Here is a 3,711-nt window from a genome sequence, read left to right as displayed (position 1 = left end):
AAAGGAGAAAATTGAAACTAAACGCTGCATTTAGACAACCATTTTTGATAAGAGGATAATTGAGGCGACACTGGCGTATAATTAGGGGATAATTTATGCTATATCCACTTTTATTCCACCCTCCCAAAATAAATCCAGTCCATAATCATTACAGGCGAATTGTTCTTAATTTTATAGCTGCAATTTGAGTAAAGTGTGGCCGCTAATCAAATAGGTTTTCGTAGTAACTTGATTGCAACCATAATTATTTTTCATCGTTTTTTTGGGGGGTGAAATCCCTGAATGCTACATTGCGGCAAAAAAAACCTGCTGAAAGTGGTGCAAAACACGATCTGAATACCTTTTACATTAATACAAGCGGAAATATCGTTTTATTCTTATTTGCGAATCGAACATCGCAGCCCTCAGAGGCAAACTGTATAATTTACATATATTGAGGACCTTATCAGGCCTCATATTACAACAGGGATAAAAGACACTGTCAGTTTATCTCGGTATCCACCCTTCTATCTGCAAAATAACCTATTGTACCTCAGGCATATTGTTATTTGATGTGTCACATGTGCTGTATTTTGAATTGTCTGAAGATCCTTAATCATATGGTCAGTAGCCCCAGGAGGAACGAACACTTATAATATATGTTACTTTCACAGCAGAGGGGGGTTTAAAGAGGGACTGCTCATTAGGCGACATCAAAGCAAACACTACACTGCAAAAAAAAAAAAAATAGTATTTGATAATCATGTATTCTTTGTAATAAAAAAAGCAAAAGTTCTGTTTTGTAGAGTAAAAAAATGTCTTAGGCCTATTTTCACTTATTTCCAAGGCTGCTCCACCTGTTTCAGGAGTTTCTTTGACATAAAACAGACCACTTCTCGTCTAAATAAGTATAAGGTCTTTGAAAAATATTTAAATGTATGTTTGATAAATCTGGGATTATTCCACTCTCATTTGTAAATGTTTATACATTTGATTAAAAAATATTTAAGCCATCTAAACGGTGATATAGATGGATTTTCCCCTTGTGTGACTATCTTGTAAATAATTGATTGGTATATGGTTTGAAAATCAATTCGACTTTGATATTATTTATAAAAAAGAATAAAAAAAGGATGTTTGTGTGATGCTTTCCTATAAGTAATGAATTCCTGAGGGGAGGAGGAGTTAAACGCTGAGAAAAAGAGAGGCACATATAGACTGGCTGGCTCATCGGGCTAAATCAAAGTGCGCACTATATGTTGCGCGTCGTGCGTAATTTGGGGGTTTGGGTAAAAAACAAAATCAACTCGGCAATTCCGAAAGAGCTGGCTTTACGTGTGAAGCTTGTCTGTAGGAATTATGCGTCTTTCCCACCATATATTATTTCCCCCATAGTTGCGGTGGGAGCTGGTAAGGTGGGTTAACTCCAGCTCAAGTCTCCGTGAAGCGCAGAGCACTGATGACGTTGGGTTGGATGACCAATCGGGAGGCGCTGCCCTTTGGAGACAAACCATTTTACTTGTAGTGTCTGCATCAAGTCTGGAAGCAAGGGCTCAATTTTAACAGAATCCACCTAAAAATCTCTCCCTTAACTTATGCCTACCTTCCGCCACTTTGAGTGAGAATATCACAGGACAAGGGGGGGGAATAAAGACGCCTCTGGAAAATTCGGGCGTTAATAGGACAATATCTGTTCGCGGTGGAGAGGGGAGAGAGACAACAGCGCAGCGAGAGAGAGAAAACCGATTTGGTCTTGAGAGAGAGGGGGGTGAGTGCTCTCAAGGCAGAAAATTCGATGATGACCATGACTACGATGGCTGACGGTCTGGAGGCTCAGGACTCGTCCAAGTCTGCTTTCATGGAGTTTGGGCAGCAGTCGCACTCACAGCAGAGCTCCCCGTCGATGGCCAGCGGCCACTACCCGCTGCACTGTCTCCACTCCGGCTCACACGCTCACCACCAGCACGACAACACCGCGTACACCGGGACCAACACCTACAACAGGTCGTTACCCTACCCCTACGTGAGCCATCCGCACCACAGCCCGTACCTGCCGTCCTATCACAACAACACGGGAGGACAGACAAGGTTAGACGGCACAGGTAAGAGACCCCGTTTTTCCCCGTGCCAAGTGGAAAATGCACCGCGTCATGTCCATCCCCGGCGGCTGACGGTACCATTAGCGCATACCTTCTTTTAGTATGGGTGGCCCACAGTGGGGATCAAACCTTGTCTCCCTGTCAGTGTTGGTGTCGTGCCCAAGTCACCCCGCGGCCACTCCAAATTCGGACGAATGGTCTTTTCAAGCGTAGGTGGGCGATTACATCGAAGAAAATCGTGCGTAAATGGCACCGGATAATTCGACATCCAGCCTATAGCCTCCTCAGCCTGTTTTGCTGTCCCGTTTAGCACTCCCCTCACTTCCCACAAAACCTGTTTTAATGCCTGGGGTGTGATCATCACGACCGTGCGATCCTCACCAACTACTCGTGAAAATTAGGCAGCCCGCACGCCTTGAATGTTGTAATTAGCATTTAATTGACATGTCATTACCAGCAATATCCTAAATATGACAGCGTACGAGCATCGCGGCTGCCACGGCGCTTAAAGGCAATGCGAGATGTCAACGCTTTACCAGCCTGCATTTTCATTTTTAGGCGGTTTCACTCGGCGCCTCTGAATTTATCTCCCTCCTTCCTTCCCGGGATATTTCAGCCGTTTGACACGTTCCTATCTTTCCTGCACAGAAGTGCAGACAAACCAGGCTGTTGGTGTTTTGAATAATAACATTGATTGTTTTTGTTGCAGAGCAGCAGAAAACGACAGTGATTGAAAATGGGGAGATTCGGTTTAATGGGAAAGGCAAGAAGATTCGCAAACCTCGGACAATTTATTCCAGTTTGCAGCTTCAAGCCTTGAACCACCGTTTCCAGCAAACACAGTACCTCGCTTTACCGGAGCGCGCCGAGCTGGCTGCCTCTCTAGGACTGACACAGACCCAGGTACGAGGAGGAGTTCACACTCTGGATTTTTACATTAACTCCTGGAGGTCATCATGTATATAATTATAATAAAGATTATGATATTATTATTATTGTGAAGTTTTTGTTTTGGGAATCCTCTTTCTAGAATGAATGATTTAATACATGCAATCTTGCACAAACTAACCAACCTTCTCACAACAGGCTCTTTATCTACACGTCCTTTAATAATTGCACGCGCCCTTGTTGCCCTTCTCCTGCAGGTGAAGATATGGTTCCAGAATAAGAGGTCAAAGTTCAAGAAGCTGCTGAAGCAAGGCGGCAACCCGCACGAGAGCGACCCTATCCCAGGCTCCATGTCCCTCTCCCCGCGCTCCCCGACCATCCCTCCGATATGGGACGTCTCGGCCTCTTCCAAAGGAGTAAACATGCCGGCCAACAGCTACATGCCCGGCTACTCTCACTGGTATTCCTCCCCACATCAGGATTCAATGCAGAGATAGACTGACGACGATGAGGCGAGAAGGTCAGCGAGCTGCCTGGAGGCCTCCGGATCTCCGCCATGCAGTTTCCTATACGTAGCCTATACAATTTGTGTCAGCAGAAGAGACTGGATGCTGGAGAGGAGAAAGACCCCTATCAGCTGCTCCTCTGCTGGAGGATAAAACGCAGCCAAGCCTCGGCGTGATGACACAAAACAAGGGAACTAACCTTTTTTTTTTTTTTTTTTTAAGCGTACATGGCTGTTCAG

General features: G+C 44.9%; 1 protein-coding gene across 1 annotated transcript; it reads left to right on the top strand.

The window, feature by feature from the left end:
- The first annotated feature begins 1,774 nt into the window (after nucleotides 1-1,774).
- On the top strand, nucleotides 1,775-3,711 carry dlx6a (distal-less homeobox 6a). The gene is made up of 3 exons (XM_070921762.1): nucleotides 1,775-2,081; nucleotides 2,788-2,981; nucleotides 3,224-3,711. Exons 1-3 carry the CDS (start codon nucleotides 1,775-1,777, stop codon nucleotides 3,461-3,463), a joined length of 741 nt encoding a protein of 246 aa, XP_070777863.1. The 3' UTR covers nucleotides 3,464-3,711.

The sequence above is a fragment of the Enoplosus armatus genome, chromosome 16 (genome assembly GCF_043641665.1).
Source record: "Enoplosus armatus isolate fEnoArm2 chromosome 16, fEnoArm2.hap1, whole genome shotgun sequence".
NCBI classification, from domain to species: domain Eukaryota; kingdom Metazoa; phylum Chordata; class Actinopteri; order Centrarchiformes; family Enoplosidae; genus Enoplosus; species Enoplosus armatus.
This window is presented reverse-complemented; position numbering and strand designations above follow the sequence as displayed.

Excerpts from the sequence above, each read along its gene's own strand:
- dlx6a (XM_070921762.1), top strand. The coding sequence starts at position 1,775 with ATGATGACCATGACTACGATGGCTGACGGTCTGGAGGCTCAGGACTCG. Across the intron at positions 2,082-2,787 it reads GACAAGGTTAGACGGCACAG|AGCAGCAGAAAACGACAGTG; the intron begins GTAAGAGACCCC and ends TTTTTGTTGCAG. Across the intron at positions 2,982-3,223 it reads TAGGACTGACACAGACCCAG|GTGAAGATATGGTTCCAGAA; the intron begins GTACGAGGAGGA and ends CTTCTCCTGCAG.